At 36.8% G+C, this 12,963-nt stretch overlaps 1 protein-coding gene across 1 annotated transcript; it reads left to right on the top strand.

Moving 5' to 3' along the window:
- Positions 1–6,121: 6,121 nt before the first annotated feature.
- LOC131145991 (uncharacterized) lies at positions 6,122–7,364 on the top strand. The gene has a single exon (XM_058095199.1). The coding sequence runs from the start codon at positions 6,146–6,148 to the stop codon at positions 7,250–7,252; it is 1,107 nt and encodes a 368-aa protein (XP_057951182.1). The 5' UTR covers positions 6,122–6,145; the 3' UTR covers positions 7,253–7,364.
- Positions 7,365–12,963: the final 5,599 nt, after the last annotated feature.

Here is a 12,963-nt window from a genome sequence, read left to right as displayed (position 1 = left end):
ATTAAAACCCATTAAAGAATCACAACTCGAAACCTCCTGTATATTGAAAACTTTTCTAGTCAAACTCAAGTTAGCAAATTAAATCCTAATGACCAAAGACAAGCTAAAAAATCTCCAACAAAGCAAAGGCAATCTTAAAACCTTCTAAAAATCATCAGTAAAGTGTACATGAGAAACATACTTCATTCCTGCCAAGCAACTAACCTTCCATAAGACCACAAGCCTCACACCTAATTAGCACTCTAATTAAGACATTTACTACCAAAATGAACAAAAAATGAAATAACAGACTAACATGAAGAAAATGGAAGATGTAAACCAGAATTCCACCACTATCATTGAATAGAAGATAAACAAACTGTAATTAATTTCCCCAATTTATAACCAAAGCTTTTTATGTCCAAAACTGAATCCAAGAAACCCTAACTCAATATATCACAAGTCTTCTTACAATCTAAGTAACAACTTCATACACAACCCAAGCTGCATTAAGAATGCTTGAGAAGCAACCTTCTGGACAAAACTAGAAAACCGTAGTTGAATTGTGTTTTAACTTTTTCCTGATAATATTTTCTTGATGGATGGTATTATGTTATATGAATTTTATATTGAACTACTGGAATACATGTTTGTATTGAATGCCAACTGCATGGCTGATGCAGTATATTGTGAATTGCATGCTAGTAGTGGATTTAGGTTGTTGCATGCTTGAAATGTTTTATTTTGTGAAAACAACCATGTTTCAGGTACAGGTTTTATGGAAAAATATCTAATTTATAGACGGCATACTGCCGAAATTTCGTTAAAATTTTTCCAAAAAAATCATGTACAAAGATAATTATGATAAAATGAATGTTAAAATATTTTTTAAATGATAAGTGAAAGTTAAAGAAAAAGTCATTTCATTAAGCCCTAAATTTACATCTATTAATATACATGGCATATCGTTTGCTTTTAACTATGGATAAACATTATCATTTGTCCACCACCAGGGATATTCTGTTTTGAGAATGAGTTAAAGTGTTTACGTGCGTGGTTTGATGCATGCAACTGTATATATTCATACGTTTGTCATTCACATTCATTTCAATTATTCGTTTAGGGTTGAAAATTTTTGTACGATGCACTCTCTATATTTTTCATCCTGATTATACTGAGCGCCAGTTCTCCATTCTGCTCTCCATTTGTATACTAATTTTTTTTATGATTCTTAATTTATAGGGTTCGCAGCTATCATAACATCAGCACGATATCATGCATGCACTACAGCCGTCGGATGCAACTTTTGATTATTTTTTTGTAATTTTAATTGTTATTTAAACAAATGAATTTTTTGTATTTTAATTTAAATTTGTATAATGTATTTGTATTTGAATTTTAAATTTTTAAAATTTTTTGAACAGATGTTATTTCTTTATTTTAATTGAATTTGTATTTCAATTTGAAATTTTGAATAATTTATGAATTTTGTAGTAATTATGGTTTCAGGTTATGTATGCCAAAATGTAATTACAAATTTTTATAGGAATTGATGATAAAAAAAATTAGTATTAATTTTTTTTAATTTTTTAATTATTAGTGAATGATTCAAATTCATCACTAATAATAGGGTATTAGTGACGAATTACAAATTCGTCACTAATAGTACAATATTAGTAATAGATTCAAATTTGTCACTAATAGTAGAGTATTAGTGACGGTTTTCAAATTTGTCACTAATAGTAGGCTTTATTAATGACGAATTTGAATCATTCACTAATACTTCACTAACACCCTACTATTAGTGACAAATTTAAGCAGAGCCAATGTAGAATTTATAGTGACGGTATTAGGGTTTTAGTGATGGTTATAATCTGTCACTAATACTATATTATTAGTGACGAATTTAAAATTCGTCACTAATAGTTAGTAGTAACCGCAGATATAGCAATTAATTTAAATCTGTCACTAATACTATTAGTGACGAATTTATAAGTATTAGTGACGGATTTGATCCTTCACTAATATCCTGATTTTTTGTAGTGAGCTCCGGGTAGGGTGGTATTTTTGGTAAAGTTTTGGGATGATTGTAAGAACAGTTTATGTATAGTTTATGTTTTTAAATATTGGGATGTAATATAAACATATGGATGTTATTGTTTTGGGTCTAGTTTTTAAATTGAGATTGTTTATTTATTTCCATTGCGTGAATGATGTTTATAGTATCAGAAATAGGTGAATGAAACACGTAATCTTCGAACCCCACTTGGCGGGTTCGGGGTGTTACAAAAAGCCTTTTCTAGATCAAGTTTGCACACAAAGCTTTTAACCTTTTTTCTCCTCAAAAAATTCACGCCTTCATTAGCTATCAAGACTGCATCTAAGATTTATCTTCCTGAATCAAAGGTCATCTACTACTCAGATATAATTAGAGGTATAACTTCTTTAAGCCCGTTAGACAAGACCTTTGCTAAAATCTTATAGAAAATTCCAACTAAACTGATTGGCCTAAAATCTTTTATGTTTTCAGCCACATCCTTCTTTGGAATGGTGACAATGAAAGTGGCGTTTAGACTTTTCTAAAATCTTTCTTCTGTATAAAAATCCTGAAATGCCAAGATAAAGTCATTCTTCAAGAATCCCCAACATTTCTAAATAAAGGATATGGGAAAACCATTTAGACTAGGTGATTTGTCCCCATTCAAAGGGGATATGGCTCTCCATATTTTAGTCTCTATGAAAGGTATTTCGAGCTCTTTGAGCTATTGTTTGGCAAAGAGATAATCCCTTCTTCCTTCAATCTAGGTCTCCACTCAAAGGGCTCTTGAAATAGATTGTGGAAATTTTTTCCATTTTGTAATGAAATTTGCGTGAATGGCTTTATTGTTGTAATCGTGATCATTATGCTATTGCCAATTATGTCAGACATGTGAGGTACTCACATGTATCTCACATGTGCATTGATTCTAGAATTACAAGTGATTATGTTGTGAAATAGATGCATGCATATTTGTTAGATAAGCACGCGCGTAAAATATGCATATGCATGCACGCGTATATTTCACACACCAAATACAGCCAATTACAATCGTACTGACTGTAATAATTATAGTTGCAACAATATAAATTTTTAATTTGCCGCGTCTTTTTTATAAAATTTAGTCATTCAATAATTAAGGTCATCAATGGCAATGTTAACTAATTGCAATAATTATGACAATTTCTGACATACAAATCTATATAAAAGTCTATACCGTTTGAGAAATATACCATTAATTGTAATACTCCCAAAAAATAGAAAGCACGAAGAATTTACTACAAGCGATTGTCTCAATTAGTTCATAATGTCGCACTTGTTTCCCTACAGTTTAGAGGTCATTCAAATACAATCTAGCGTATCTAATATTCTCAACTGCAAGTACTTGGATTTTTTATCTTATTTTTTGTCTTGAGGTTAGGATTTAAATCCCTTAAAAATGTTTGGAGAATAAGAGGTTAAAAGGATGCATTTGTAATTAGCTTATCTTTTGGGCCCAATTATAGAATATTCGGCCATCTTGTAATGCCCAATTGATTAAGGTTTTGGCCTTTCCTTAATGTCCTATGTTTCAAATTAAATGATTTCGAGCTTTTATCATTTTCTTGTCCAACATTAGTCTTGTTTGGCGACATACTAACTTAAAAGTAATTTTTTAAAATAAAAAAATTGTTATATATTATAATAAATATTTGTGACAAAAAAGTAAGTTTTGTTAATAGAATTTTTTTTCCCCCTTGTATGCAGACGGTGAATACGTATTAACTTCAATAAATTGTTAACCATGGAATAGCTAAATAATTATGTTACATAAAAATTTAAGAATTTGTACCATTAACGACTATGCACACGCTAGAGTTGAAGAGCTAATATTGACAATGCTTGTGAAGGAAAAAAGGAAAAGGATGTTGAAAAAACTTTTTTCCCTCATCTTATGATTGAGGAAATTAAAATTTTAATCTAGACAAAAGAAATATACGCAAATGAGAATTTTTTCTCAAAATTAATTCTTTTAAAATTGAGAGGAAAATAGGGGCTACAAAATTAATAATAAAATAGATAATTTATCGAATTCTCTCTCTCTCTCTCTCTCTCTCTCTCTCTCTCTCTCTCTCTCTCTCTCTCTCTCTCTCTCTCTCTCTCTCTCTCTCTCTCTCTCTCTCTCTCTCTCTCTCTCTGTGTGACAAAGAAATCCATCTTATTGAGATGATGAAGAAAAAAAATTTGGATAATGAGATGATTCATTGAAACCATTTATTGTGAATTTGTTAATGATTTTAGTTTCAAAATTTGAGAATTTATGTTGCAAGTTGATAATAAAATCAAGCAAATTAACTTTTGAAAGATGAAAGAAGAGAAAGGGGTGATGATGAAGTTTCCAAGCGCGCTCAAGCTGTCCCTGGTTACAACAGTGGGCTGCCAGAGGTGCAGCAGTGAATTATTTTCTTACAACATCGTATTTTTAAATTTTTGTTTTAGTTCAAAACTAAAATCAAGGAATAGAGAATATCTAGAATCCTCTCTCTTATGGATGGGGCCAAGACAATTGTCATATTCAATTCAGTCTAGTCCTGCAAACCAAAACCTTGGTTTGGTGGTAGGCTAGGATAAAAAGGGAAGGGTTGGGTTTAGGTTTGGTAAATTCAAAACTTACTGTAAAATGAAGTCATAATCATTTCCTTTCTTTCTATTTCTCATTAGTCAACTAAATAATAAAAGGAAAATCAAGTGTCAAAGAATTGATTAATTAGTTAAAACCTAAGCTATTAGATGTAATCCCTGTCTTTAACACATTCTCGCTTATCAAAGTTAATTCATTGATGAGCATGAAAATCATAGCGAAAGCATTAAGACTATTATATATACATTATGTTAGAATATTTATTTATTTATTATTTTTTTATTACATAGGAACTGCAGTCACCAACAAGCCCTTCGGATCCCCCCTGGTGCGACACTAAATCTACAGATATTTTTCGAACTATGGAGGTGTGAAGGTTCGAACTATGGTACCTAAATAAAAGCCTGAAATAATGAGTAAGCTATAAAATTTGTACAAATGACTTTTAAGTTTCTTTAGTGGACAAAAACACACATTTTCCTTCTCTTTTCTCTTTCGTTTTTGCACCTTTTTCCTTTCCCCTCTTTCTCTTATCATTCAATCACACCATATTACACAGAGGTTGAGATGAATGTATGATGTTTTTCTAACCAATAAAACTCAAAGGGCAATTGTCTACAGTTATATGTAGTTTTACCTCAATTGATAAAATTGAGTCGTCAATTTTGTATCCTTAGTTTCATATTACATTTGACTAGACAATTTACCTAAACATTACAATGAATTTTGAAAGTAGCCGCCAATTTTATAGATAATATACATGATGAAGTTTGAATTTAAAATTCTCCATTAACATATTTCATATATATATATATATATATATGCGCAAAATCAAGAAGTGTATAATATTTTTTATTTTTAAAAGTAACATTGTGCATTATATAATTTGATTGTTCATAATTAACTTATTCATTTTCTATATGTGTAGATAATATGCTAACTATTATTCATAGGTTTAATGTGTCATGAAAAACAAATAACACCCAAAAAAAGAGAATTTTTTAAATAAAACCTAAAACCCTCACATTAAATGACAATAACTTGTCTTAATATGACCAGCATAAAAATTAAACCCTCTTACTTAACTTCATAATCTCATATTCTCACACTACGAGATTTTTTTTCTCTAAAAAAATATTAAAATTTTTACCCTTATCACATTCATCCCCTTTTTTATTGTATCCACTAAAGTATACCTTGCAATCTTTTCTTAGATATCCTTTTTAAAAAAAAAAAAAAAAAAATTTATGACACTTATTACACACTTTTTTCCCATTGAATTTTCAATCTAATGGCTAAGGATCATCTTTGTAGAAAAATAATATCTCCAGCTCTACCTAAACCCTCCATTGAAGTAATTAAACCCTCCTCTCTTTTTTCCCTTCTTCCCATTATACCCTTGAAATTAAAACGGTAACGCCCCTTCAATCTTATCTTAAGCCCTATATATACCCTAGGTTGGAACTGTTTGAGAGAGGAGGGAACGAGGACCCACCAAAGCCCTAGCCATGACAAGGAAGAAAGTAAAGCTTGGGTGGATAGTGAATGACAGCGCTAGGAAAGCCAGCCTCAAGAAAAGAAGGGCAAGCTTGTTGAAAAAAGTGAGAGAGCTGAGCACCCTATGTGGTGTTAATGCCTGTATCATCATCTACAGCCCCGACGAGGTCGAACCGGCGGTCTGGCCGTCGCCACCGGAGGTCCAGAATATGCTCCTCCACTTCCAGAGCTTGCCTGAGCTGGAGAGAAGCAAGAAAATGATGGATCAGGAGAGCTACATCAAAGATAGGGTTGCTAGGGTTCAGGCCCAGCTGAGAAAGCAGCAGAGGAAGAACAAAGAGCTCGAAACCTCCCAAATCATGGACCAAATCTTCCAAGGAAGAATGGTTGAAAGCCTCAGCATGAGGGAGATGGACGGCGTTGCCTGGTGGGTCGACGAGAAGAAGAAGGAGATCCGGAAGAGGGTGCAGTTCTTCCAGCAGATTCCGCCCCACTCCCCACCACCGCCGCCTCCCCAAGGTCATGGGACGGCAGTGGCCGCAGCGGGGCCCGAGTCGGGTCCTCGTGCTTATTTCGACACCGGAGGACATGACTATAAATTAGTCACCATGGGGCACACTGTCGGCTTGGACGACGGGGCCTATAGGGTCGACACTGGTCGACTCTCCACCGTCGGCGGTCTCGACAACGGGGCCTACCGGGTCGACACTGGCCCGAACATGTTTCTGGACAGCGGAGGAGGACACGACTACAAACTAATCGAGTCGGGGCACAGCGCCGGGACGGAGAGAGGGTTGTCCTCGGCGTCGATGCCGGGGCCCATGGTGGAGCAGCTGCTATGGGATGACTGGTTTTCAGAGATGATGATTCCTAGTGCTGAGAACAACATGATGAATATCAACATTGGGATTGGCAGTGGGGTAGGAGGGAGTAGCAGTTTCCATGAACAGATGGCTGCAGCATTTCCTCCAATGCAAGGGAGTACTTACGGAAGCAGCATTACTGCTCCAACTGCATCTGCTGCTGCTGCTGCTCCTGTTGTGATGACTACTGACAATATGGGGCATGTGCCCTATGATGTCTTCAAGTCATCCTGGCCAAACATTTTTTCTCCTTAATAAAATTGAAACTACTAGATCGATCTATGACTCTGTCTATCTATCTCTTAATCAATCAATGATGTTTAATTCCATCATCTATCAATCTAATGATGGAATTGAAATATTCTGTAACAACATAGGGAGGGGAGGGGAGGGGTAGAGCTTTGCTTGTTTCTGGATAGCTAATTAAGGGTGGGGGATGTACTAGCTCCCGTGGAATTGAAGCAAAGTCACTTTTCTTCATCAACATGTGTTTTTCTTCAAGTTCAAAAAAAGTATGTATTGCTGTTTCTCTCCCAAGTGGTGCTTGTTTAATTTGTGGGTTATGCTTGTGGTTTATCAGTTGAACGTTTTCTCCTCTTGAATATTCAAGCCATCGGAGGAAGAAAATTAAATAAACTAAGAAGGAACCTATATAATTTTGATCAAACAAATGGTACAAAAACTTTAAATTTTTTTCCCTTCTTAATTATATATTAATAGGAGAAGTTCAATTTATTGGAACTCTTGGACAATAAATAAAAGAAAAATATCAGACTTCTTTTTGGGATTTATTTTAACAAACCTAAATAAGGAAAATGCTTTATAAACAATTGAACATTTTGCCTCTCTCGATATTTAACTGCACTCTGGTGCAAGATATATATACATAAGTTGGGGGAGAGGGGTGTACATTTGAACTTTAGTCATGATTTTGTTGAAATAGTAAACATGACGGTGGACGGTAGCAACAATTGTTGACGACGGCGACCCACTAGCCCCTTCTGTTGAACGACGGTCACCAACCTCACCTGCTAGCAGCTTATGTTGATTATTGTGGTTTTGTATTTGCTATAAATAGTTGTGTGTGTGCAATGTAAAACGTGGTGTGTTGAGAGTGAAAAACCAGTGAGCGAGAGAGTGAGAGCTGTCCTTTGAAATTTCTCTATATTTATTTTCATATTGAAATACATTGTTATTATATTGATTCTCACTGAGTTTTAGTCACAACCAATGACTGAGCGTTCCTCTCCACCCATCAGTGGTATTAGAGCAACCAGGAATGCAAAAATCCGCCAAACAGAAGCGAACAAAGGAGAAATTCAATTTTCTTCCCAGATTTGAAGTTGCTCAAAATCCAAAATTGAGCCAACCATTGTGAAATTCGAGTCGAGACGATTCCAACGGTGAAAACCACGTCTCAAACGGACTCCGGCAAACACTGCATGCGCTCACACGCTCATCCGATGGTTTCAACGTTTTTCCCACGCGTTGCACGTGCCGACGAATACTCCAGTGCCGGTGACACACGCAGACGCTGCCACGTGGACTAACGATAAGCACTAACGCCGTTTAAACGGCCGTTAAGTTAAACCGGCCCAGTTTTAAACCACCAAAACTTCCTATAGCCGGTTCAGTGATTTTTGGACCGATTCTTTGCAACGTTCCTAAGGTTTTTTGACCTTCTAAACACATTGGTGGCATCTGATTTTCCAAAATCAGTCCCCATATCTCTGTTTTGATATGTTAAATTTGATGGCTAACGGTACTACCCAAGCGGCCATTCCAAAGTTGACCCGAGAGAATTATGACAACTGGTCGATTCAAATGAGAGCCCTTCTAGGTGCTCAGCATGTCATGGACATCGTTGAAGATGGGTATAGAGAAAGTCCATCAAAAGAAGCCAAAACAGCTATGTCGGATGCTCAAAGAACGACCTTGTGAACCGATCGAAAGAAGGATTGTAAGGCGAAGTCCATAATCTTCCAAGGCCTTGATGAGGCCACGTTCGAAATCATCACCTCCACCAAGACATCCAAAGAAGTTTGAGACTCTCTCCATCGAACACACAAAGGTGCAGACAAAGTGAAGAAGATTCGTCTTCAAACATTGCGAGGTGAGTTCGAATCTCTAAAAATGAAATCTACTAAATCTATTACTAACTACTATACACGAGCTATGGTAGTATCAAATCAATTGAGAAGAAATGGAGAGACTCTCAATGACGAGAGAATTTGTGAGAAAATTTTGCGATCTCTAAATCCTAAATATGATTATATAGCTGTGACCCTGGAAGAAACAAAAGATTTGGAAACAGTGTCCATAGAAGAACTTATGGGCTCACTCCAAGCCCATGAGCAGAAAGTCAACAGAAGGAGTGATGATAAAGTACTGGAGAAAGCCCTCCAAATGAAATTGTCCCTCACTGCAGATGGATACGACAAATGGGGGACGTCACAGCAAGAAAGAGGATGAGGTCGAGGATCCCGTGGAAGAAATTATGGAAACTTCGATTCTAGAAGAGGTGGCAGAGGTGGAAGAGGTCCCACTAGAGAAGGACGCAATCAACAGAACTACATCCCATGAGACAGAGGACAAGGAAGAAGAGGAGGATACAATAACCGCTCGAATGTAGACAAAAGAAACATTCAATGCTACAACTGCCACAAGTACGGACACTACAGCAATGAGTGTTGGGGATGACAACAAGAAAAGGTTAGCGAGGAGGCTAACCTTACTGAAACTGAACATACAGATGGAGAGTCGTTGATGCTGATGGCACACAATTCAACTCCCCAGGACCAAAGTGTTTGGTACCTTGATTCTAGATCCAGCAACCATATGATTGGCAAAAAGAACCTATTCTTTGAGCTTGATGAAAAAGTTCAGGGGAAGATCTCTTTTGGCGATAATTCTAAAATCTCAATCCAAGGGAGAGGAGATGTTTTGATCAAACAGAAGTTCGAAGATCATGCTTACATCTCCAACGTTTATTACGTGCTAGATATGAAGACTAACATACTTAGTCTCGGACAGCTCGTGGAGAGAGGCTACCGAATTAGCTTTAGTGATAAGCAAATGGAGATAATAGACGCTCGAGGAAAACTTGTTACTCGAGTTCAAATAGAAAATAATTATGCTCGCCATCCAACATGATACGCCAAGGTATTTAAACGCTATCATCAGATACAAAGACTGGTTGTGACATCTAAGGTATGGACATCTAAATTTTGAAAATTTGAAACAATTGGGAAGCAAGAAGATGGTGAAAGGCTTATCCAATATCCACCATCCAAATGTAATATGTGAAAGTTGTATTCTAAGCAAGTAACATAAAAACAGCTTTGGAAAAGCCGATTGGAGATCTACCATGCCGTTCCAGCTAGTACACACAGACGTGTGTGGTCCAGTGAGACCATTTTCTAATGGATAGAATCGATACTTTCTTACATTCATTGATGACTACAGCAGGAGGACCTAGGTCTACTTCTTGAAAAGGAAGTCAGAGGTGTTCGACAAGTTCAAAGAGTTCAAAGCTCTTGTGGAGAAACAGAGTGGCTACCGCATCAAGTCACTCCGGTCAGACCAAGGAGGAGAGTACAAAGATGAAGCTTTCTTGGAATTCCTTAGGCATCAAGGGATTCAAACACAGTTCACACCAACCTACACTTCCCAATTGAATGGTGTAGCCGAAAGGAAGAACCGCACAATCCTTAACATGGCTAGAAGCATGTTAAAGGATAAGAATGTGCCTAAGAGTTTTTGGGCAGAAGCAGTGTCATGTGCAGTCTATCTGCTCAATCGGCGTCCTACGAAGATTCTTGATACAAAGACACCATACGAAGCCTGGAGTACTCACAAGCCCAGTGTGAGTCATCTTAGAGTGTTTGGCTCCATAGCCTACGCCAAGATCCCAGAAGCAAAAAGGACAAAGTTGGATGATAAAGGAGAGAAATGTATCCTTGTTAGATATGGTAATAGAACCATGGGATATCGACTCTATAATCCCATCAATAAGAAATTATTTCACAGTCGGGATGTCATTTTTGAAGAAAATGAATCTTGGAAATGGGACCAGGTTGAATGTTCCAAAGATGCGGAATTGACACTTGAAGGAGAAGAACCTACACAGATAAGAGAAGTGGCTATCGAGTCACAAGTTCCCGAGCTGCAGACACCTCCACATGGTTCACCACAAAGGAATGAAGCTCCATCACCAATAGAGCATGAAATCTCAAACATGAGACCTAGATGAGCTCGAAATCTAGCTGACCTATATGAAACTACAAAACCAATAGAAGAGTATGTTACTCTATACTGTCTTTTGTTGACTAGAGACCCGGTTAGTTTTGATGAAGCTAATGAAGAAGACCAATGGAGAAAAACGATGGATGAGGAGATTCAATCCATCGAGAAGAACAAGACTTGGGAGTTGACAAATCTCCCTAAGGGCCGCAAAACTATTGGTGTGAAATGAGTCTACAAAACCAAGAAGAACGCTCAAGGAGAAGTTCAGAGATACAAAGCAAGACTTGTCACCAAAGGCTACAAGTAGAAAGAAGGGATTGATTATGGAGAAATCTTTGCCTCGGTTTCCAGACTTGAAACCATCATATTACTAATTTCACTTTCAGCACAAAATGGATGAAAGATTTACCAACTGGATGTGAAATCAGCATTTCTGAACGGTTTTCTGGAAGAAGAGATTTATATCGATCAACCACCTGGATATGTGAAAGAAGGGCAGAAAAGATAAAGTGTATAAGTTGAAGAAAGCACTCTATGACTTGAAGCAGGCACCTCGTGCGTGGACCATGAGGATTAATGACTACTTCCAGAAGAATGGATTTGAGAAATGTTCCTACGAGCATGCGTCATACATGAAGATGGAGACAAATGGAAGCATGCTAATTGTCTGCCTATATGTTGATGATCTGATCTTCACCGACAACAATCCAGATATGTTTTCCGCTTTCAAGAGGAGCATAGTCAAAGAATTCAAAATGACGGATATTGGCCAGATGGCTCACTTCCTTGGCATAGAAGTCGTGCAAAGTGAAAAGGGAATCTTCATCTCCCAGAGTCACTATGCAAAAGAAGTATTGAAAAAGTTTAGAATGGACAAATGCAATCCTGTGACAACTTCGGTTGAAAAGGGATTGGAATTAAGAAAGAATAAGGAAGGAGATGTTGACCCCACATATTTCAAGAGTTTGGTTGGAAGCTTGAGGTATTTGACATGCACCAGACCAGACATACTCTATGGAGTTGGGCTTGTCAGCAAGTACATGGAGACTCCTGACTAGTCCCACCTGAATGCAGCAAAAAGAATACTCCAATATGTCAAAGGTACCATCACTGATGGTATGTTCTATTCATCAAGAGGTGATTGCAAACTTATCGGCTGCTCAAATAGCGATTGGAGAAGATATCTTGATGAAAGAAAAAGTATGACGGGATTCACATTTTTCATGGGAGATACAACGTTTACATGGTCTTCAAAGAAGCAACCCATCGTAACATTATTATCATGTGAAACTGAGTATGTTGCTGTCAGCTCAGCTGTTTGTCATGGTATATGGATTAGGAATGTACTGAAGTATCTGGGATTTCTTCAAGATAACCCCACAGATGTCTACATTACCAACCGATCAACGATTGTACTTGCGAAAAATCCAATTTACCATGAAAGAAGCAAATATATTGATACTCAGTATCATTTTATCAAGGAGCATGTGAAGAATAAAGAAGTGGAGTTAATATCTTGCAGAACATATGATCAAATTGCAGATATTTTCACGAAACCACTCAGGCATGATATTTTTGCAATACTAAAGACAATGCTCGGAATGACAAAGTTAGGAGAGTCAAGATTAAGGGGGGATGTTGAAATAGTAAACTTGACGGTGGACCGTGGCAGCAATTGTTGACGACGACTGCCGACCAGCCGCTTCTGTTGAATAACGGTC

Source organism: Malania oleifera, chromosome 1 (assembly GCF_029873635.1).
Source record: "Malania oleifera isolate guangnan ecotype guangnan chromosome 1, ASM2987363v1, whole genome shotgun sequence".
Taxonomy (NCBI): domain Eukaryota; kingdom Viridiplantae; phylum Streptophyta; class Magnoliopsida; order Santalales; family Ximeniaceae; genus Malania; species Malania oleifera.
Note: the sequence above shows the minus strand (reverse complement) of the source record. Positions and strands in the feature narration are given on the sequence as shown.

What these genes read in the sequence shown, in the direction of transcription:
- LOC131145991 (XM_058095199.1), top strand. Translation starts at nt 6,146, where the DNA reads ATGACAAGGAAGAAAGTAAAGCTTGGGTGGATAGTGAATGACAGCGCT.